Genomic DNA, 23,158 nt, shown 5'->3' with positions numbered 1-23,158 from the left:
TTAACAAGTTGGCATTTACATTATCATCAGTCCTGTTTGTTGCATTATTTGAGGTTTTTTTTTTTTCTTCTTGAAATTGGCAAATTGCAATCCATCCATCCATCTTGTATGGCGCTTAACCTCACTATGGGTTTTTAGTGTACTGGAGCCTATTCCAGCTGACTTTGGGCAAGAAGTGGGGAATTGATATAGAGTGTAAAAAGGAAAATAAAAATGTGAAATTCAGTAAAATAAACAATTTTACATTTAACATTTAATTGTATTAAATAATTGGTTATATGTTTAATTGTATTAAATAATTGGTTAACATATAATTAGATATATTAGCAATCCAACATGCCAAAAGTTTGCATTATCTTTTCTTTTATTATTAAAACAAACAATATTTGTTGTATTTATTATTTTTCCTTAAAATTGGTTTAAAATGAATTTATCTGATTAAATAATTGTTTCATTTATTGATTAGAAAATAATAGCTAAATAAACCATATGCATTTTACATTTCTTTTTCATTTTATTAAATAATTAGCAAATTTATTGCAAATAAGGAGAAAAAAATGAAGTATAGACAATATTACATACAATATTTATTGTATTCGCAAAAGAAACCATTTTACATACACTGCATACAATTTTTCATTCATTTGAATAATACACCATTAATATATTAGCTAAATAAACAACTTTCCATACATGTTTTTATAATGTATTTATTTTATAAAATAAATAGTTTATTTATTGTAAATAGAACAAATGAAAAATAAAGAAAATTTAACATTTTTGTATTGGGTAAAAAAAACATTTTACATATACCCAAAATATTCTATTTATTGTATTGAATTATTGGTTAGTGTATTTATCATAAAAAATAAATTGTAAATAAAAAATAAAACATTTGGTTTACTTATTGTATATACAAATTTTCATAAAGGATTTTCATATAATATTTTAATTAGTAAAATAATAAAATTTTATTAGTTTATTACAGCGGCACGGTGGCCGACTGGTTAGAGCGTCAGCCTCACAGTTCTGAGGTGCGGGGTTCAATCCCCGTCCCCGCCTGTGTGGAGTTTGCATGTTCTCCCCGTGCCTGCGTGGGTTTTCTCCGGGCACTCCGGTTTCCTCCCACATCCCAAAAACATGCATTAATTGGAGACTCTAAATTGCCCGTAGGCATGACTGTGAGTGCGAATGGTTGTTAGTTTCTATGTGCCCTGCGATTGGCTGGCAACCAGTTCAGGGTGTACCCCGCCTCCTGCCCGATGACAGCTGGGATAGGCTCCAGCACGCCCGCGACCCTAGTGAGGAGAAGCGGCTCAGAAAATGGATGGATGGATGGATAGTTTATTACAGATAATAAAAAAAGAAAATTTGACATATATTTTGTGTTTATTTTTTTTGATAATTGGTGAATGGATTATCCTGACATCAATTACAAATGTTACATTTAAAACAGGGGAATGAATTATTATTGTTTCATTATCCAAATAAACTGGCCCATCGGTCCGGTTCAACAAATGTGGCCCTTGAGCAGACGTTTGCCCACCCTTGCGCTAACCAAATAAATAGAAGGATTCTGAGTGGATGACAAATGTTAAATCATGCAGGCAGAAGATCTCCCGCTCTTGCTCCCCCCCACTCACTCACACAAACACTCACACTTAAGACACAAACATACACATCCATACAAGTTTGCGCAAATAACACACACACACACACACACACACACACACACACACACACAGTGTCATGCTGAGCTCGACTGAGGCAGCTGGAGCCAGAGAGTTGAAGGTTGTCAGGAGACATGGCCAAGCATGTGTGTGTTTCTCACACAAAAGAAGCCCCTAATTGTTTGGGATTCATTAATGCAGCAGCTTTTCAATTGCAACCCAAGCTGTCAGCGTGGAAGGAAAAAAAAAAAAAATAATAAATAATAATCCTCATAGTTGGGAAAGAAGTGTATTCACATACTAACTGTATAATTAATACGGCAGGAAACTCATTTTCATGCTAAAGAATGGAGGATTCTGAATGCTATCGCGACATGAAGGTGACCGCATTTGTCACTTTAAATGGTTTACAACAGTGATTCTCAAAAGCACTGAAAAACAAATTTCATGATGTGCATCATGTTACAGTGGTTTAAACCTGTTTTAATCCAGTACATTTCAAGATTTTTTTTTTTTTTCCAGAAACCACCGCACCTGAGAAAAAAAAAAAAAAAAAAAAAAAAAAACGAGAGACATAAGCCATGACTTACAAGTGTCAATCATTTGTCACACAATCGCTGGCACAGTCGAGGCGAGGTGGTTTCTTCTATATCAAATTAGAGGCACAAGCCAGAAACGTCTCGTTTTCGCAGATCGCATTCATCGCTGGACTGTCAAGTCATAATGACTTTAAACAAATGCGACAAAAAAAGGGATTTTGTTTTGAAGTGCAAATTCCCAATTTGAGTACATTACACATTCACATTTAATCTTTAAGAATTGTTTGGTTCTTGACATTTACTTAGGTCCGTGTTTTTTTTTTTACCCTGGGTTCGATCAAACCCCAGGGGGTCGAGTGAGTGAGTCTCAGCGGTGGTCAAAGAGACACACACCGAGTGTGCGTTGTTGTGTCCAATCCATACACTCCACTCGTATGATGTGTGACAACTCTTCAGAACAACACAGATGCCACCAGATTGTCGAAAACAACATGCAGCACCTTTGCGAGCAACCCTTTTTGAGGATGGTAGACATTCAAAACAAAGACTTTGTTGCGGAAAACGATAAGAGCGCCTCTTGCCAAGGGGAAGCCGAGCATTCCTTCAATGATCTCACGGCAAATCCGATTGGACCGGATCATCGTAAAAAAAAAAAAAAAAAAAATTACAGTTGGCGACTCGCCCCCGCACACAAAGTTGGATAGTTTAAAAGTGGTTTGCTCGCTCCCATTCACTTCAATGTACGCAGCGTGGTATGTACCGCTTGGGTACCATGTGGCAAACAAGCTTTGTTATTTCATCCCTATGAACATTATAATCGTAGTTAAGTATTGTTGTAAAACACAATATTTGATACTTACGTGAGCGAAAGCTCACGTTAATTTTGATTGTAATCTGCGATGTTGCGACGGACCGCACCGGCGATTCAAATTTTGAACCAGTGGCCGATATGAAAACAGTTGCCAAACCCGGTCGGGTGTGCTGCAGCCTTAAGGCAACAGCAAAAGTTACACTGATTTGCAATAATATTACGTTTGTAATTTTTGAGTCAAATTCATGTTTTATTTGCTTTGTTCTTTGAACACAGATTTGTACCTACTTTTAAGTTGAATTCTAAAACTCACATTTGATTTTTCCAATTACGAAGAGTTGTGGTGAACATATGCACATATGAAACTTCAATACCTCCAATAGGTTAAGAACTACTGATTTAGGTACAACTTTACTTTTATGTGAAAATTAACAAACTGAATGGAATGTTTATGTGTAGTTTTTTTATTTTCCTATATTTAAAGTATAATTTTAAAAGTGAAGTGTATTTTTGTATAGTTTTTTTATTTTCCTATATTTAAGCACCGTATTATAAGACAAGGAAACATGCATAATGTTGAGTGGCTTACAGTAATATTAAATATATAGGACTTTTTAGGACTAAAACAGCCTTGTTTTTGATGAACACGTATTTTGATGTTGGTTATTTGGAGAGCTAAATATTATTTTTGGTATAAAATGTTTAAGAACCCCAATATGAGCATAATAGAAGCAGGTGGGATTTTTCTTGAGTCGTATTGTTTTGTCGATTAAATTGACCAAAGGTTGACCCAAGACAAAAAAAAAACCAAAAGTGTTTCTTACCAGAGGTGCTAAGGGTGGATCCCAGCACCGAGGGGCTCGGGGCCAGGCTGCTCTTTGAGTGGGGAGCGGGAGATGATGACGAGGAAGAGGAGGATGAGGAGGAAGAGGCCGCAGGGGAGGAGGTGCGCGCAGCAGACAGGGTGGGCGCAGGGGAGGCCAGCCGCTCTCCAGACTCCATATCTGTCAAACACAATCCAATCAGCGGGGTTACAATAGCAAAAAAAAACACACACACACACACTGGCAAACACACAAACCTAAGCAGATACACACACACACATGCAAACGGCCACACCTGCACAACATCTCCAGCACGCACGCACACACACGCGCTGACACTTTTCCTTTCACATCTCACTTCCCCTGAACAATATTTCTATTTAGCCATGCTCACTGCCTCTCAGCTTCTATTGATTCTATATGAGGTGGCGAGGAGCACGTCAGTCTGACTACAAAGCACATTTTGACTTTTGGGATACAAAAAAAACCAAAAACTGCAGCTCTCCCAAATGCAGCCCAGGCTTCCACTCTGGTGGAGGTTGATATCGAGATGTGTGGGGCAAAAAATACTCAACCCAAAATCCACTAAGATCATATTTACGGTTGTTTGCAAATGGAATCGTTCAGGTTGGCCACCCCATCGCGCTGCGCCTGAATTCATTTCCAGCTGATTTTGATTATACTGATTGGACTTGATTAGGAAAGCCACACCCCTGTCTATATAAAAGACCTTACAGCTCACAGTGCATGTCAGAGTAAATGAGAATCATGAGGTCAAAGGAACTGCCTGAAGAGCTCAGAGACAGGATTGTGGCAAGGCAAAGATCTGACTAAGGTTACAAAAGAAATTCTACTGCACTTAAGGTTCCTAAGAGCACAGTGGCCTCCATAATGCTGAAATGGAAGACATTTGGGATGACCAGAACCCTTCCTAGAGCTGGCCGTCCGGCCAAGCTGAGCAATCGGGGGAGAAGAGCCTTGGTGAGAGAGGTAAAGAAGAACCCAAAGATCACTGTGGCTGAGCTCCAGAGATGGGAGAAAGTTCTAGAAAGTCAACCCTCCACCAGTCGGGGCTTTATGGCAGAGTGGCCCGACGGAAGCCTCTCCTCAGTGCAAGACACGTGAAAGCCTGCATGGAGCTTGCTAAAAAAAAAACACCTGAAGGACTCCTCGATGGTGTGAAATAAGATTCTCTGGTCTGATGAGATCAAGATAGAAATTGTTGGCCTTAATTCTAAGCGGCATGTGTGGAGAAAACCAGGCACTGCTCATCACCTGTCCAATACAGACCCAACAGCGAAGCATGGTGGTGGCAGCATCATGCTGTGGGGGTGTGTGTGTTGACATGAAAAGAGGACATAAGGTTACTTTTCACCATTTTTAGGCGGTCTCATCCCTAAAATAAACAGCAGCAGGTATTATTATTCGAGAAAAATACAGTGATGCCTTGAGTTCATTCCGTGACCAGATTCATAAATCACTTATCTTAAATCAAATTTCCCCATTGATCACAATGGAAGAAGAACATTAGTGTGTTCCATCCGCCCCAAAATCAAAAACACAAATCTATAACATTTTTTTTAATTGAGAGAAATGGCCCTCTACACACTACGAATGAAAGAATTAAACAGCTTGTCTTCTTTTTCCCCTTCACATTTGCATCACAAATATTTGCCTTTTTCGCCACATTTGCTCCTACTTTTCTACGATTTCACTTCACGTTTGCGTCTCAAATGTTTGCATTTTTCGCCGCACGATTTCCATGCTTTAATTCCATACACATAATCGACTTCTGCTCAGCAGTCACTTTCACAGGAAGTAAATGTTTCACAACACAAAGCAAAACTCATAACATGGAAAAACTCGTAGTCAGGTCTAGACAAATTTGTGTTAACTGTGATATGCTGTCCTACTATGAAATCTCCACAAGAGATCTTCCTGAGGCCTTTTTAGGCTACATCATCATGGAAGGGCTTTAAAGTGATCCATTAAACACAACCACCGCGCTAGCCATTATCGACCAATCGACAACATCAACTCTAGCAAGAAGTATTTCTGCAGCCAAACATCAGACTTACATTAGCCAACTTTAATCTGCTTTTGCTTAAAAAAACAAATGTGCCCACACGGTCGCCAGCGTGCGCAGCCAAACAAATATGAAAACGGAATCCAAACATGAATTTGTGCACACGCGCACACACACACACACACACACACACACAGTCACCTCCCCGGTCTTTCACGTCAACCTGACTCTTTTCCTGTCTTCTCTTTTGCCACATCCCTCTGCCTGACACTAATCCAGCAGTGGAAATCCCCCTCAAAAGCACAGTTTGCAGATTGTGTTTTACAGGCAGGCTTTGTTATTGTGTCATTACATATAAACAGTCTCTTCCTCCATCTCTTTTGCCTTCCCCCTTTTCCGCCACTCTCCCTCACTCTCTCACTCCTCTGCAGAGCCACTGATTAAATCTCTGAGACAAAAGCTGCTATCCTCTGAATATCAAGTATCAGCCTTTCGCCAGGAGCAACACTGACAAGAGAGAGGGAGCGAGAGGAGAGAGGGGGTGAGAAAGAGGCGCAGATGACAAGGAAACCTGCTGCAGTCCACAGGGAGGAGGCTGTTGTGCCATCCGTCTTGGACTGCCATTGCGGCAGTGGAAAAAAAAAAACCAAAAAAAAAAACATGGTGGTTGTCTAATGATGAGCAAGGTCAAAGGTCCAGCAAATCTCGCATCTCGCGCAAGGTGACACAATGTGAGCTAAAGAGCCAGAATGACAAATGAATGAATGCTCCATATTAGATAAGAGTAGATTTGAGTACATCGGTGAAACGTAAATATTTTACCTCTCGATGACGTTCGGTAAAATCTGGGTGGAGTGTTAAGCACTTGGTAAGGTAATCGCCCCCCATGTCACAAAGCTTTATTAGCAAATCTCTTTTTAAGCGATGTCACATGGCTAAGAGGTCCCGTGGAGAAACTGGTTTTTATCAGGCGTCAAGTTTAAGTCCTGAATCTCAAAACAAACGTCCATGACAGTCGGAAGGTAAATGTTCCGTAATCATCGTTCCGTTGTTGACTTTACGATCTGGAAAGCCAAAGTCCATGTCCATGACAGACCAAATGTATTGTATATGTTCTGTAATTGTATTAATGTTCATCATTCCGTTGTTAACAATCTACGCTTTGAACGTTTGCTCCAGGAAGACGAAACAAGCAGAGTTCTTGAATCTTAGATTAGTGCCTTTGGCAAGCAGAACGAGGTAAATTTCTATGCGCTTAAAAAAAAAAGACAGATGTATGCTTCACTGCATTAAGTCCTGATCTTGGAACTCGCGTTCATTTGGACTCTGCGTCTAACGGTACCAATCTGCAAATAATGTAAAGCACCTATCTGAAAACATATCGCCTCTTCCTTGAGCTGAGGGACAGCTACATTAGCCTTAGTGCAACGAAAACTGCTGACACTCTTGACATTCTGTGGAATTGAGTCAGACTCCACACGAAAAAGTGAGGCTCGGGTAGAAAAAACACATTCCTTTTCAAAAGAGTGATGCCTGTGGCAGCTCGTGAAGAAGAAGAAAAAAACCCTAAGTATCATTACAAGTGTGATGAAGATGGAGGGGGGAACTGTGGCCCTTCATAATTATCATAATGTACATGAAAACAAAAGGCTCGTGTCTCAGAGGACGAGCAAGCTTATGTGGTGTCAGCTGGTAAGTGAAGCGCATCATTCCCTACCTTTTGCAGACGGGGGAATGGGGGGAAAGAGGAAAAAGGAGATGATAAAGATGGAGGAGAAAAATGATAAACAATGCAGTGGGATTTTGTGGTGGGGGAAAAAAAGACAGATGAAGGAATAAGACCAAACCAATCCTGTCTTTTCTCAATATCTACACCGACTGCTTCGCCTTGTCAGAATGTGATGATGTAAATAGAATTGATTGCCCTCCCTAACAAACAAGAGGAGAAGAAAAAAAAAAGCCATCCCTCCTTTGCAGAGGTGGAAAGCAGTGCTGCTCCCCTCCCCCTCATCTGCTCTCATCTCTCAAAGGGCCTCTTTTCTGGGGATGAGAGATGGCGAGAGAAAGGACAACAAGGGGGAGAAAAGAATGAGAGGCCAGTCCATCTTCCTCCAGCGGCCACCAACTGATCACTCACAGCAATTAAATCCAATAACAATAATTCCATTGAGCTGGGCCGTGTATCGCCAAACAACGATTGCAACACTGATGCAGTGCCAAGGTATTTAAAGATCCAATCCTGACTTAATTATGAGAAATTAAAATGGATTTAGCATCAGAATTAGCTTGATTTTATAGTTAATTAACAGCATACGCCGCGGTGGCAAACGCTACAATATCCGTGAGCGGCTAAATCAATTTGACTTGAACAGCGGCAGCCAATCAACAAGAAGCGCTGCGAGCAGAAACAGCATGCCTTGCAGTTGCAAGGAGAAGGGAGAGAATTTATGCTAATGGGCCAGCTATGATTTATAAGGTGTGTTCCGGTGCACCACCGGTTCAACACAACGCCCAGCTGTCAATGCATGCGGCCATTAGTCGCTGGGCGCAACAGCCCTTTAGGAGATTGTATTGCTATAAACAGCACCGTGGTTTTATGGTTGCATGTAGGAAGGAGCCTTTGCATGTCAGCTTCATCTGAAAGAGGTGAGGTGGGGGATGAAGTGTATAAAGGACAAGAGAGAGTGGTGGTGTACTCCCCTGTGCCGCTTCCAATGTGGCCTCGCATCACACGTTTGTTTTCAAGTGTTGCATACGATTTCTCAGTATTGCAATTACGGCTCTTAAATGTATTATTTTGAAATGTTGGGGCAAATAGCTTTTCAATTAAATGCAAACTAATTCATTTTGAAACATAAAATATTTAAAAAAAAAAACAGCTGACTTGGTAACTGGCCCGTGCAGATATTACATTAAGAAAAATATATACATATATATTGTCACATCCTGTTAGCCCATCTACGGCGTTTCGTATCGTACTGTATGTTAGCATTACGCTAACAGACTTGGTCTTGAGCATTTTGGTGTTCAAATATACACTGTTTGATTCTCTTTGCTTCAGGTGTCACTTTTACATTCAACTTCAACAGGGAGTTTTTGATATATGGCTTCCATAACCGCTTCAGGTGCTTTCTGTGTTTGCCATACTGTTGCTGCGTGGGGCCCTGTAGGCCGAATAAAGTACGCTAGTTTACCGAATCACGCTCTTCCAGTGTTCATTCTCTCCACATCAAATTCTACAGCAACGACAAATAAAAAGCTTGAAGCAAGCATGTTTGTCTCTTTTTGGGGAAAACTGCTCACTATCTGCGCCCGTACTGAAAACACATGACATCGTATCCATGGTGAGGTATCGCAGGACTTAATCTAGTATCGGTATACACCATGCAATCCTAGTTGTATGGCTATCTTTCATGCAAAAAAACAAAAAAAAAAACACCATGCTCATATAAGTGTGCATGTGTTCCAAACGCAAACCCTCCCCTACCCCCGACGTAAGTGTCCTGTCCCATTCCCTCCTTACCCTTACAACAACCACACACACAACCACACACATGCTCACAGAGTAACAGATGGCTGATACTAACTGAGATAATCCGCCAACAGAGTCATCAGCATGGATCAGTGGTAATCAGAGTGTGGACACAATGTCTCTTCTCCGGCCGTAATGGAAGGAGGGCTCGGGAGGGAAATGCATTATTCCGTGTGATGCCCTGACCCCATTCAAAGACACACTGTGGTGGCTTCCAGCTCGCTTTCTTCCCGCACTTTACTGCAGCTGACAAAATGGCATCATGACTGCATCTGCTACACAACCGCTCTCCTTGTACACCTCAAAGATAAGCAGCCTTTACAAGATGAAACTGTCAACACACAAACTGTGTAGTTATGGCCAGTCATTTGCCAAAAATGACAAATGAAGATGACTTAAGAGTATCAATAATACCACCATAACATCCATGTTAAATTCTGTTAGCTCGTCTATGTCTTTCGCATTATATGTTAACACTAAGCTAGCAGACTTTCGTTTGACAAAATTACATGGCTGGTTGAGTATTTTGTTTTGTAACTAATGTTTGCTTTGCTTTCGTTTTCAGTGTTAGTTTTACAGTAAAATTCCACTCGGTGCGACAAATGCTTGAAGCAAGCACCTATGTCCATATGGATATTTGCTCTGCACAGTCTAGTTGTCAATGCACCCTATCTGACAAAGATCATCTCGCTTATGGCAGCGGAGAGCACGCGCAAGCTCGCCTGACCCCCTTTTCTCCCCCCCCCCCCCCCCCCCCCAGCATGCACGAAAACCACTCGAGCCACAGTCAATCACTGGCTTGTGTGGGTATGTACGCTATTGTACAACATCCTGCTTTACTTCTTGCTACATGATTTTAACTGTCATTTGATTAACTTCCATTGCTAAATAACGGGCCAGTTTTTTTTTTTTTTTTTTTTTTAATACAAACTGATTAAATGGTGTTGTATTGACCACTCGTTTACAATTTGAGACAAGCATGGTTAAGTTATTATTTTTTTAAAGGTCTGAAAGTGGACGTTTCTGAAAACAATGTCGTTACTAGTGTCCACATTCAAGTCCATACAAAAAAAAAACTAAAAAAAAAAACGCACCTGTTCAAAAACGGAGGATGCACGCATTTGTTCATGAAGGGTGGGAATAAAAGCCTGGTGTGTGTGTGTGTGTATGCGCTGCCCAACATAATGAGCTTGATAACGCTTCTTCAGTGAAGTGCACATTCACTATGACTAGCACAGACGTATTACTCCCATAACTGAAATTCTCAAACTCGCCGCACGTGTTGCTAGCATTCAAATGACAGTTTGCAGGCATTTTTTGCAGCACGGTGGTGTCTACGTATGTGGAACTTTAAAAACAAATTTGAAGAAACAAATCCCTTAACAAACCCTGACTGTGAGGAGGGCGCAAACGGTGATCGTGGTTCATCACTCGTGCCGCCGCTTTATCCTTTATCGCAGATTTTTAAGCGAACGTTTTTTTATGGGTCGTTACAATACACAGGCAAGTTCAAATTTTAAGAGTTGCGTGTCTTCAGTGCAGCACCACGTTGTGCCGCAACATGCCGGGCAGCACCGAGGTCCTCTGGTAGAGATGTAGCTTAATTAACAGCAAGAAGAAAGAAGGTCCACCAATTTATGTTAGCATTAAACTGGGAGACTTTTTGTGAGACAAAATTAGTTTGGGGGAAACGTTTTGGAGTTTAAATATACTATGTTTCAGTGTGTTTGGCTGTATGTGTCTGTTTTACAGTAAACTTCAATTGGGAGTGACAAACAGCTTGAAGCAGGCATGCTTTGCCTCTTATTTGAACTGTGTGAGCGAGTCTACTTTTTGTTTCTTCAAAAGTTCAGTTACATGACAGCAAAAGAGTGAGAACAGGCACTAAGGAATACTTTTAAAGTGTTTTTTAATCAAGTTTTAATAAATGTGTCTTTATATCATGTAAGATGGGTAAAACCATATACAAATGTTTGCATGGTCCCTATATGGCAGATTTTTACCTAGCGCGGGTGGGTCTGCACTGTATCCCCTGCGATTGATTAAAAGGGGGTTTACTGTACATTCAAAATCCAACAATGAATTGCAAAGTATGTTTTATCATCAACGCACAGGCGCAAAGGCCAGGCAGCGAGTACAAAGAGACTGCGTGCCCCAGTGCGGCCTGTATAGGTGTCAACTGCCAGTGACTCAGGCCCCTCCCTAGGCCCTACTCCTGCCCAGTGACAGATGGCAGTGCGGGGCAACGTCGGGGATGGGCACCATCGCTCACCACGCCTCGGCTCGCCTTGGCTGTGCTGCTGGCCACGGGTCTTATTACAGTCACACCACTGCCCGCCTGTCTGCGTCCATGTAACAGTGGAGCTTACCACACTAGCGCTGCTTACTTCCCAGCCAGGGCAAAAAGGTAAAGATATGATCCAGATGCAGTGTGTAAGCATATGTGAGGGAAGTTCCCAGTTGTGGGGTTTAAAGGTCCCCCCCATAATACGGCTTTTCATCCATTTCCTTGTAAGGGGCTTTAAATAAACTATAAAAACCAGGAACATGCTGCACTTTGTGTTTTTTTTTGTTTTTTTTTCCCAACAAGAAATTGGCTCGTGCCAAATGGCTTTATTTGGCTCTTCAAGTGCACTGCATTTGCCAACAGCTGGAATCAACAACCATCCGTCATTGCCCGGTTCCCAGTGACAATAATGTGATTTTGGGACATGGTGATGACTCGCTGGAGAGGAATAAGATAGGCTTGTCACATTGCGTTTGATGTCAAAACCTATGTGTGACAGAATAGTGTTACTAAGCTCCAACAGATATAGCGCCACTCCCATTTCCTGTCCATAAATAGATGAGAATGAGCCAGAAGTGAGTGTGTACTGTATTGCGCGCGCGTGTGTGTGTATGTATGCATCTCTGCGCACAAACACACCCATAATGCACCATTTTAAATATCATGAAGTCAGCTCAATAACAAATTCCCATCTCTTACGCTCATGCACATCTGCATCCAGCCAAAGCTAATTATTCTCCCCATGGTAACAGAGCAGGGTGTTCGCATCAACAAAACAGCAATGTGCAGCAGACAATCATCCCTGATGAATCTGCTCTTCGCTCATCTGACAGCCTCGACGCTCATTACACTTCTACAGAATGAACGCGATCAGCTCGCCACATTTGTCTCCTAAACTAACGACTGAAGCGCAGAGCAACACCATCCTGGTGACGAACATTTATACACACACCCATGACAATACCTTCCTTTCATTTCCCTCAGGCTTACAGGAATATACAGTAATTTATCTTCAATTTCTTATGTCCTACATTACTTAAATTGCACGACTACCATGATTTTTAAGGCAAGACCAAGGGCCTGATTTACTAAAAGTCTGCACGAGCAAAAAACTGGCACAAAGTTGACTGCGCATGCAAACGGAAGCTGGTCTACGGGCCTCTGCCAAACACACAAAATTGTTGTGCAGTTCGTTATGCAATTTATCAAGCTCAAAACAAATTGCGGTGGCTGATTTCACGTCTTTAAAAACTGCGTCTAAAAGGCAGGGGTAAACATCGTGGCTGTTATTGTGGCGAGGAGGCTTGGGCAAAATATGATTCAACGGCAAGAACTGATCCATTGCGTCCGTGTGAACATTTTTGAAATGCCAGAAACAAAAATTATCGAAACATATCTATTCAGCGACACAATTTGGGAGCTTCTGAATGATCTAAGGGCTGACTTGGCCCTAGTCACGCATAATCAATCACCTTTGACAAAACCTTCAACTCTGCATTAGACTGCACTCATGTGCAACTAATTCCCCACTCAGGAAGAGTTTAGTTCACAGTCGCACACACATTCATTGAATGTGTGATTCTAAAGTGTTCATAAACATGCCAAAATATTCAGTTAGTTTGCCCATTGTACTTCCAATTCCATCACATAAAACTTCATTACACGCGTGCAACGCTCGCTCAAATTTGTCATGGTGACAGCCATCAGAGAGCTACCTGAAGCGACGACTCTTTTCACCGCTTTTACACCTGTTGCCAATTGTGCCGCAGTCTTAGTAGATCACGCGCAGCATGCCCAACAATAGCGTGTGCAAGCTGTTAAAGGTGAACATGCAATGCAACATGCATAAATAAAAATGCATGCATTAAACATTCAATGGCAATCCGGTATTGAGGATTTTAGTAAATCAGGCCCCAAGTATCGTATAGATTGTGTCCTATTTCATACCCAAATGCTTTACATAAAGCAAAAAGAAACTACAATAGGAACAACTATATAGACTACAATGAAGACAAAATCCTTATGTATTGATTGCCAATGGATTGTTTCAATGTGTACCTCTTCTGGCAGTGTGCTCCTAATCTGAGCAGCACAGAAACAACTTGAAAGTGACCCCATGTTTCTTTTAAATTCTAGGAGCCCCCAATAGACCAGAAAATGCGTACCTGAGAGGTCTCCAATGTTCAGATTGGGTCAGAAGACCTGATATGTAACTGAGTCCTAACTGTGCCGCACTGCAATGGACAAACAGACGTTTTTAGCTGATTCAGTGAAAAAGAACTGCGGCTCTTTGTGTTCTGAGAACTGCAGTTTAAATGACAAGCTTTCCTCAGGTTCTAACGCTGTGAACAAGCAGCTTGAGAAAAATGTATTAGTCAGTGTCTCATATTTTGGCATCGCACTTGTGATCCTTGTGGTAGAATGCGTATTTGGGATTCATGAAACGCATTTGAGGATTGAGTTTGAAGTTCGAGGAGACAATGTATTGGTCCCAAAAGCTATGACTTGAATTAGGAATTTTCTGATCATTTTATGTGGCAAGAACGTATCAGAAGTGAAGAGAAAAGATACTCAAGTGCAACTGTTAATTATCATGCATGTACGTTAAACACGTATTTGCGCACTTGCTCTATTCCAGCTACTCTATCCCAGTTCCCACAGCATGAATCTCAGTCCAATAGTAATTGTACCCTTGATTTTTAAACATTTGATACAAATTATGCAATTGGCCTCACAGATCAAATCCAGGAAATACAAATTCTAATAGCACATTTTTCCTCTGTGCAAATTGTTGGAAAGCATTTATCAAGGTCTTCATTATCAACCTGTAATAACCTCTGACAATGATATCATTGCTTGATTGCTGCTTGCAAAATTATACGCAGATGTTTTACGCTACAATCAACAATGTTCACTGTCCAACTTGCCCTACTTCTGTTTTGGACCTAAGCAGGTGCTGATTTACACCTGCAACACTTCTGTTGTCTTGTACAACTTTGTTACGATCCCTTTATTTGAACAAGAAATTTTAACAGTGCAGCAGAAAAGGTTGTGACTTGAATGGTTCATTTTTTCCCTCAATGTTTTACATATGAAAAAAAAAAAAAGCGAAATTGTAAACTTGTGCAGTTCAAGAAGAGATTATCAACCCTTATGCAGAGCGCAAACGTAAAGGGAACAATGCCCAAAAAACAAAATGGTATCAGGCCTTATCAAGGGATGAGGGGGGGGAGGGAGCGCATAAGCAAGTGTGAGAGCGACTGAGGAAAGAAAATGAGCACAGTACATCACATATGCATAATGCAAATGACATGCATTTCAAACAGCAAAACCAACTGAAAATGACAACAATGGCGCAGCCAGAGGAGCGGCAAGCCATTCCTTGCGCATTTGTTTCAGCCGCTGGTGCGTATTTGCCCTTCAAATTAAGTCATTCAAAATACAACTTTGAACCAAACAGTGAGTCTAAGTGTTTGATAGTAGAAATACAGCACCATACTCATGACTGCCAGTTCCTGTGACCATTTACTGCTCCTGAATCACATCTTGCTAAAGAAAGTCATTTTCTGCTGCTATATTTCTTCCTCGCTGGCCAAACTGTCCAGCACCAATCGGTCCATTACATTTACAGCGATGGAGGTTACAGTGTGTCACAACCAATTCCGTTACTTCCTAGTTTCAGCTCCAACCTGTTACAGTAAACAGTACATTTACTGCATGTACAGGAACATGTAAGATTTTTCCTCTTTTCAATTACTGACTATGAAGTAGTTAATTATATTGTACCTGCCTGGGGTTGCATATTTTTAGGACTTTTCGTCATCGGAACGTTCCATGGGAGCAGACGAGAATTTATGGGAATAAAGCAGGAATTTACAAAATCGAAGGCCGTCTTCAAATTAAATTCACAGATTTCCCCCCCAGCTGACAAATTGGTCGTTCCCAATTTTGGAAAAATTATTTTCCAATTAAAAAAAAAAAAAAAGTTTTTAATTTTTCTTTTTGGGGTAATCAACAAAAAAACACTTATTGCCAATTTATCCCTTCATATTCATGAATTTTTTTTTGGGGGGGGGGTTACATTTTTTCCCCGATGCAATTATAGAGGCTGTCAATAATCTGCCGATTTTTGCTATGCGCGTTCCAAACCGGTCCCCATCCCCTGGGGTTTTTAGCAGGGGTCCACTGTAATCTTCATTAAAATAACCAGATTCAATGCAAGTAGAGTGGTAACTTGATTTATGAGCCCCCCAACATCCAAGTTTTTTAAGCCATCGCTTGGTCGATATTTTTTCAGGTCGACTACACAAAATTGACTCAGTATACCGCTGTGTTCTACCTCTTCACCATCTAAAGTTCTCATGGAAATGTACTGGAAACTTTCTGGAAATGATCAAAAACCTATGAACAGCTTTGTCGTGCCCTATTCCGACAAGAGAAATCTTACTTGGTTAGCAGCATAACCTTTGGTAAATGGACTGCACTTAATATAGATGACACTTTATGTACATCATCACGGTGCAAAAAGCGCTTTACAAAGCTTCATATTCATACACACATACATCTGGCACTGCCAGGCCCACTGGGAGCAAATTACGGTTCAGTGTCTTGCCCAAGGACCACATGCCGACAGTCAAGAGCCGGGATTCGAACCCTTCGGTCACTGGATGACCCGCTCTACCAACTGAGCAACAGCCGCCCCGCAGTGTAAACATGACACACGGTAATATTTTTCATTCACCATTACATCCCCCTCACACACACACACACACACACACACACACACACACACACACACGCAGACAACACACTCGAGGCGAACTATGTTAAATATTACAAGAAACCATTAGCCGATGAGACAGTTAAGTCAGCTGGCCGGTTCAACTGAAAGAAAATACACCCTCTCCTATTTTGAAAGTTGATAAATCATTTAAGTATATTTTCAAGTCGGCATAATTTCAGCTTGTCCGCTTTATTTCGTCTATCGGGAATCCAGATGGAATACTTTACAGCTTTCAAGGATGGGCTGCTATAAGCTTTAATTGTAATTTTGTATGTATAAAAGTACTATATGTATGAAAGTTAATTATGAGAATTAAATAGGTGAGAGCTACTACTTTAATGTGTACCAAAGCAAATGCTGTAAAATAACATTGATGTGCAACATGTCCGGATTAGTTTTTTTTTTTTTTTTTTTTTTTTTACCATTGCAATATGTACATACAAAATGTTGATTAAAGACTTCTTGTTCACTGGTACTCAAACCACTCATTTATTATTAACAATACAAAGTGAAAAGGCTGCTTACATCTCCACTGTGTTCATTATGAAAAAGCCCATTTACACCTTTCTCCATCTGAGGCTCTCCTCCTCCTCACTTTTTTTTTTTTTTTTTTTTTTTTTTTTAAATGTTTTTAACTTTAATACTGTCTGATGCCTTTGTTAAGACTGACATTAATAAAACCCACAGACGTGAAAGGATACTTTGAAAGTGAGAGATTGCCGCTGACAAAACGCCGCCAGATGCACCCCAAAAGGTTACTTTGTTTTAATTTTATTTTTAAAAAAAAATATATATATATATCAATAATAAATCCAGCGGAACCTGAAGGTGAGGAGGATAAACAGAGCGGATATCGACAAGACTGGCAAACAAACCATCAGGTTTGTGGAAGACATTTTGTCACGTGTATGCATAAAATGTTTAGCTGGGTTACATCGTGCCATCCATTTCGCCGTCAAAAGCGTGCTTGTGTGTGCCGTTAATCCAAACAACAGAAAAGTCAAGCTCAAGTTCGTTAAAAGGGAAATCGACCAGCTTATCATAGTCGAACAGATTGTACGTTCCAACAGCATCAGCCGCCAAAAGAGTCACTCAATGTCACAATGGGCTCATTTACAAATGATGCTAGTTTCGGCTACATCATACATGCGGTGCTTAACCTGTTTTTGTTCTCCCCAGCCATTACTAGAGGAGCTGACACCATGTCGATTAAGCCTATCAGCTCCTATCAAATCTATTTTATCTTTTATATTTTTGTGCCGACTGGTGACATTCCTCCGCTCGCTCCACGCTTAACTGGCACACCGAAAACGACGTACCGGAAATGGCGTATTTTACCAGAAGTTACGAACTGCAATTGGAACCATTGTCTGCTAAAACATATACTGGACAGTACTTCATGTTAAGACGACTGGTCGGAAGAGAATGCTGTTGTATTGACAAGAGAGGAGGGCGGAAGAGCAGCGGGCAGTCAGCCACTCTGTTCCGCTTCACTGCAACATGGGAGGGAGGCCAGCATGCACACACACACACACACACACACACACACACACACGTGCGTAGACAAGCAGGTACACATTTGCACAAATGCACACTTTCTCCACAGACACAGAGGCAGCGAGCGATAGCGAGAGAAAGAGCGAGAATGACACACATGGTGCTGCAGGTGAGGTGGCGGCACATCACAGCGCTGCCATTTTTTCAGTGTCTTGCTCAGGGAGAGGCGCTCTGACATTTTATGAAGCACTCTGCAGAAATCAGCAGCTTGTAATGGCGGCTGGACTGTCACTCCTTCTCTCTTCACACACACACACACACACACACACACAAATCTCTCCCTCTCCCGCGATGATTTTCACGATATTATCTCGTGATTAGCATAACGTAATCAGTTTTACCAAATTGGGTTTTAATTGCACGGAGCAATCTTTTATCATTTTTTTTGTTGAAGCTTTTAGAGCTTTAGTGTTTTTACTTTACTTTACTCACTGTTGAAAATGACTCAATAATACAGTCAAGAAATAGGTGAGTTTATTGAAGGGATGCTTGGCGTCAATCTTCGTACAGTGAACCCCCATTTGTCGCAGGGATACTTTCTAGACCCACCCGTGATGTGAAAATCCATGATTTACTGTAGAGAAACCATATAAAAAACATTTTATATAGTTTTACCCATCCCACGCACTAAACGCATTAAAATTCATTAAAACACAATTAGTATTCCTTAGCGCTCACTCACTCGCTGTCAAGAAATGGGGGACTATTGTATAACGTCACTATGAGGAAACGAAAATAACTCTTGCTGGAACCCTTTTTGAAATAAGAGGCTGTGCATGCTTGCTTCAAGCTGTTAGTTGAAGACGCACAGTTGGAAGTTTACTGTAAATGTGACACACAACGAAAAATAAATGAACACTGAATAGTTAAGCACCAAAAAGTTCAACCCAACTCTGTCTAACAAGGTCTGATAGCTTAACGCTAACCTATAATGTGAAACGCCATAGACAGGTTAATGGAAATTAGCATAGATGTTATAGTAATTATATACCTTTAACACACATGGAGCAGCAAGCCATACAAACTCAGCATAAAACAACTCGCAGGCATTTTTCTCTTTACTCTGCGGGAACGACTATTACTAGAGATGAGTAGGGGGGCTTCTCTGCCTCTTCTTCTTGCGGAAGTATTAAAACAATTATTTAAGGCTTCAAATGTTCAAAATGGAAGGTGAATGTTTGTAAATGGTACTACAAATCTGCGAAAAAAAGTATGCAAAGGATGAATCGTGATAGCGGGAAATGCGGCATTATAAATTAACAATAAGCTCAAGCTCCTGGCATGTTAATGTGTTTTAAAATGGTGTATAAAACAAAGTGTTAAGTTTTATTTGACTTGTGGATATTTAAAGGTAACGATTTATACACGTGTAAATGCAACGGCATCTAAATATAGCTGCTTAATAATGTTATCTGCAAAAAAAAACATCAGTGATTAATTCCCTGGCATGTTGTTGTGGCTGACAAGCACGGACGGTGTTGAGCAATGATTAACAGCTAGTGACTCTACAAACCACATTAACACAATGTTTACATTAGCCAGCCCTCATTGAGGCCATTACTGCTGTAAAAAGGCTAACTGTCGTCTTTTGGGCAGATGGCAGCCTGTGGCCTCGGTAGGCGACAATGACTAAAATGCCTGGCACCCAAACTTTCCCCCCCCCCAAAAGTTTCACTCTGGGCCAGCACACTTTGGAGTAACCCAGAATAGTATGCCTGCAGGAAAAAATATGATTCAACCTGAAATATGTGGGAAGTGTCGAGGCCAAATCTCGCAGTGTAGGCTACGCTATAAACTTAAAACTAAGCCGATTTCATTAAATGTGACATTTGCATTTGTAATGAGAAAAGGGGTGAAAAGAAACCCTAGGGACATCTTTGTACCATTAGAAAAACTGCACGTGCGGGCGTGGGCACGCACACACAAGCTGCAATATCAGGCAATTATTTACATCCACATTACACGAGAATTACACAAAGCAGCCAAACTGTTATGTTTTCTTGCGTTTGATAATAAAATATTACAGTTTTCGTGTGTGCAAACTCACTGTGACAGGAAATATTTTCAAGCTTTCAAGGTGGACTGAGTAGATAATTCCAGACAAATAAAAGCTGAGCATCTACTCCCACCGTATGGCTCTCAGCAAGCCAAAGAGAGTCCATGCAGTCAATTCACATCTTTTTATAATTTCATCCTACTTTCCTAGAAAAAAAAAATGCAGTAAAGTGGTACCATGGCTTACAAGTTTATTTTGTTTCATGACTATGCTCGTATCTCAATCTAATCTTTTCCCTTTGAAATGGAAAATATTAATCCTTTCCAGCCCCCACTCCAAAACTCACATTTTTGTTGTGTTTTTCAATACGAAAAATAGCACTGCATAATATTGCACTATATAAAAACATACAGTAATAACCTAACAAAATAGAAAGTCAAGACTCCTCCTGCTTCAGTATAGCACATATCGTTAAGTACGACGCTCACTACTTCACCAAGTCAACTTCACACAAATCTCGCTCAGGTTGTATGCACTTTCTGAAAACCAAAGGTTAGAAAAAAGAAATTGAAAAAAAAAAAAAAAGATTGTATTTTTTTTAAAACCCCAAATTTATTGAATACGCAGGGAGAAACTGCCATAATATGTTCTTGGGGTTGGTTCCCTAAAAAAAAAGAAAAAAATGAAAAATGACAAAAAAAGTTTTTTTTACTGGGCAATCTGCATAGTATGTGGGGGGGTCCAATGTAATTGAAAATGCCTTCAATCCATTCCAATTCCCCAAAAATAAGGTATTAAAACATAAAAGAAAATATAAAGAAATAAACTGGTTTTATGAAATGTAGTTAAGCCGAAAGTCACACAAACGCCAACATCTCCCGACTGTGGACATGTGCCTTTAAGGGGTGTAGCTATTGAGTGACATCAGTTCAGTTTTTTTTCACATTAATGTACAACCCCAATTCCAATGAAGTTGGCACGTTGTGTGAATTTAAACAAATCATTGTATTCTCTTTTTATTTATGTTTAACACAACGTCCCAACTTCATTGGAATTGGGGTTGTACACACAACACCCCATATTGACAGAAAAAAAACTGAATTGTTGAAATTTTTGCAGATTTATTAAAAAAGAAAAAAGTATTCAGACCCTTTGCTCAGTATTTAGTAGAAGCACCCTTTTGAGTCAATACAATCTAATCTTAAAGTAATCTTTTTGGGAATGATGCAACAAGTTTTGCACACCTGGATTTGGGGATCATGTGCCATTCCTCCTTGCAGATCCTCTCCAGTTTTGTCAGGTTGGATGGTGAACGTTGGTGGGCAGCCATTTTCAGGTCTTTCCAGAAATGCTCAATTGGGTTTAAGTCAGGGCTTTGTCTGGGCCATTCAAAAACAGTCACAGAGTTGTTCTGAAGCCACTCCTTCGGTATTTTAGCTGTGTGCTTCGGGTCATTGTCTTTCTTGAAGGTGAACCTTCGGCTGAGTCTGAGGTTCTGAGCACTCTGGAGAAGGTTTTCGTCCAGGATATCCCTGTACTTGGCCGCAGTCATCTTTTCTTCTCCCTGTCCCTGCAGCTGAAAACCACCCTCACAGCATGATGCTGCCACCACCATGCTTTACTGTTGGGACTGTATTGGACAGGTGATGAGCAGTGCCTGGTTTTCTCCACACATGGCACTTGGAATTAAGGCCAACAATTTCTATCTTGGTCTCCGTCAGACCAGAGAACCTTATTTCTCACCATCTTGGAGTCCTTCAGGTGTTTTTCTTTTAGCAAACTCCATGCAGGCTTTCATGTGTGCACTGAGGAGAGGCTTCCGCCGGGCCACTCTACCATAAAGTCCCGACTGGTGGAGGGCTGACTTTCTAGAACTTTCTCCCATCTCCAAACTGTATCTCTGGAGCTCAGCCACAGTGATCATTGGGCTCTTCTTTACCTCTCTCACCAAGGCTCTTCTGCCCCAATTGCTCAGTTTGGCCAGACGCCCAGCTCTAGGAAGGATTCTGATCATCCCAAATGTCTTCCATTTCAGCATTATGGAGGCCACTGTGCTCTTAGGAACCTTAAGTACTGCAGAATTTTTTTGTAATATTGACCAGATCTGTGCCTTGCCACAATTCTGTCTCTGAGCTCTTCAGGCAGTTCCTTTGCCCTCATGATTCTCATTTGCTATGGCATGCACTGTGAGCTGTAAGGTCTTATACAGACAGGGGTATGGCTTTCCTAAGTCCAAGTCCAATCAGTATAATGAAGCACAGCTGGACTCCAATGAAGGTGTAGAACCATCTTAAGCATGAGCAAAAGAAATGGACAGCACCCGAGTTAAATATATGAGTGTCACAGCAAAGGGTCTGAATACTTATGGCTGTGTAATTTAAGTTTTTCTTTAATAAATCAGCAAAAATGTATACAATTTCGGTTTTTTTTGCCCTGTCAATATTGGGTGCTGTGTGTACATTAATGATGACAAAAATGAACTTAAATGATTTTAACAAATGGCTGCAATATAATTACTTAACAGTTAACTTTCCCGTGTCTTTGTTTTGTGAGGACCCACACGCAACAACACTGAGCGAGGCGCTCACCAATTGGATGCCCACGCAGTCGAGCGAGCTCATTAGCTCTCACCAGCTCATGAGCTTGTGGGCTAGCGAACGTAATGAATAGTTAACTTTTCCTTAAGTGTCCCTGTTGTGTGGACCTGCGTGCGTTACATAGAGCTGGATGGAGTATTAGTGTCTCTGTTGTGATCCACACGTGTGGCAATTCCATCCGGCAATTCCATTGGCTCCACTGCGAAGTTGCCTGCTACTAGCGGCTAGCAGTTAGCCGCTAGTGGGCTCATGGACCGGCGGACTAGCATTGAGTCCATCCTAGCCCAAATAGTTTTTAGCCCAGAGATGGTGAAAAACTGTTTGACACCATCTCAACAATTCAGTATTATATTGTTCTCAGTCTTTGCATGTTTTCAGCACTTATCTTCAAACATATTTAATGTATCTAGAAAAAAATACATCAATCTATAATCATCAAAATTATACATAGTTAAAAAAAACAATCCTGAAATATTTAACTCTGAGTGTGTGTAGTGAACCTCTTGAGTTTCACTTTTTGAATTGACCGAAACCAA

General features: G+C 40.8%; 1 protein-coding gene across 13 annotated transcripts in view; it reads right to left on the bottom strand.

The window, feature by feature from the left end:
* Positions 1 to 23,158, bottom strand: part of baz2ba (bromodomain adjacent to zinc finger domain, 2Ba) — a 104,903-nt gene that overhangs the window by 46,743 nt on the left and 35,002 nt on the right. For all 13 annotated transcript variants that reach the window (XM_061753245.1, XM_061753234.1, XM_061753279.1 and 10 more), the window contains one exon: positions 3,845 to 4,024. In XM_061753245.1, the coding sequence (XP_061609229.1) occupies positions 3,845 to 4,022 (178 nt within the window). In that variant the 5' untranslated portion in view covers positions 4,023 to 4,024. The remainder of the gene's footprint in view (positions 1 to 3,844; positions 4,025 to 23,158) is intronic.

The sequence above is a fragment of the Phyllopteryx taeniolatus genome, chromosome 2 (genome assembly GCF_024500385.1).
Source record: "Phyllopteryx taeniolatus isolate TA_2022b chromosome 2, UOR_Ptae_1.2, whole genome shotgun sequence".
In the NCBI taxonomy this organism is placed as follows: domain Eukaryota; kingdom Metazoa; phylum Chordata; class Actinopteri; order Syngnathiformes; family Syngnathidae; genus Phyllopteryx; species Phyllopteryx taeniolatus.
Note: the sequence above shows the minus strand (reverse complement) of the source record. Positions and strands in the feature narration are given on the sequence as shown.